Source organism: Olea europaea, unplaced genomic scaffold (genome assembly GCF_002742605.1).
Source record: "Olea europaea var. sylvestris unplaced genomic scaffold, O_europaea_v1 scaffold6082, whole genome shotgun sequence".
Classification (NCBI taxonomy): Eukaryota; Viridiplantae; Streptophyta; class Magnoliopsida; order Lamiales; family Oleaceae; genus Olea; species Olea europaea.
Window position 1 is genome coordinate 11,477 of NW_019264433.1, and position 886 is coordinate 12,362.

An 886-nucleotide genomic window follows, 5' to 3' on the forward strand; every position below is an offset into this window, starting at 1 on the left:
ATCCAGTCTACTTTCTTCTTCATGCTTCCCAAAATCAGAGATGGAGAAGATGGGATTCGCCGAAATGCCCTGGCACTCTCTGACCTTGAAAGTTCCCTTCCCTTTTGGCTTTTTCCCATTCTCGTATTCTCTTCACAACTATCGAATTGTCCAACTCTTGTGCCAGTTGAACCCAAGTCATTTGTGTAGCTTCTTCTCTGTGGTTCGAGTTTGTAAGGAGGGTTCTTTAATGGAGGGGCTTTAATGGTTACATTAGCAATTGAATTCGTTTTCCCATCCTCTATTTCGTTGTTTGAGAGCAACTTCTTAACTTCCATTTCAACGGTCATTTTGGTATTTTTGTTATTTTTCTCCATGACCAACTGCTGATTGGTTATCTTGTACAACTGTTCCATATTCTCTCTAGTTTGTGATTCCTCGGCTCTTGAATCTATGATCTCCCTCTCTGAAGAAACGAGATCCAGCTTTCTGATTAATTCTTCAGTTTCATTCTCATTGGCAATTTTAGGATTTAAGACATCATTTTCTTCCGCATCCGCCAACTGTTCCATAGTTTCTGATTCCTCGGCTCTTGCAACTAGGATCTCCATCTCTGGAGATGTAAGATCTGGCTTCCGAATTAATTCCTCAGTTTCATTCTCATTGGAATTTTTAGGATTGAAGTCATTGTCTTCTTGCGTATTCTCCATCAGCAACTGAAGCCACTTCTCTATATTTCCTTTCCCTCTTTGCTTTCTGCTCTCTTCTTCCTTCTCATGATCTGGCTCACGATGAATTGGGAATTGACTGTTGCATACCGTCTCCTCTCGACTTCTATCCAACTTTTCAAGCCTTTTTTCAACTGGATTACATTCTTCTGTCACAACCATGGTTTTTTTACCTTTCT

The 886-nt window shown here is 40.4% G+C and overlaps 1 protein-coding gene across 1 annotated transcript; it reads right to left on the reverse strand.

Annotated features, from left to right (window-relative positions):
- Positions 1–7: 7 nt before the first annotated feature.
- LOC111389686 lies at positions 8–869 on the reverse strand. The gene is made up of 2 exons (XM_023014629.1): positions 85–869; positions 8–14 (listed from the first exon to the last, which is right to left on the reverse strand). Exons 1-2 carry the CDS (start codon positions 867–869, stop codon positions 8–10), a joined length of 792 nt encoding a protein of 263 aa, XP_022870397.1.
- Positions 870–886: the final 17 nt, after the last annotated feature.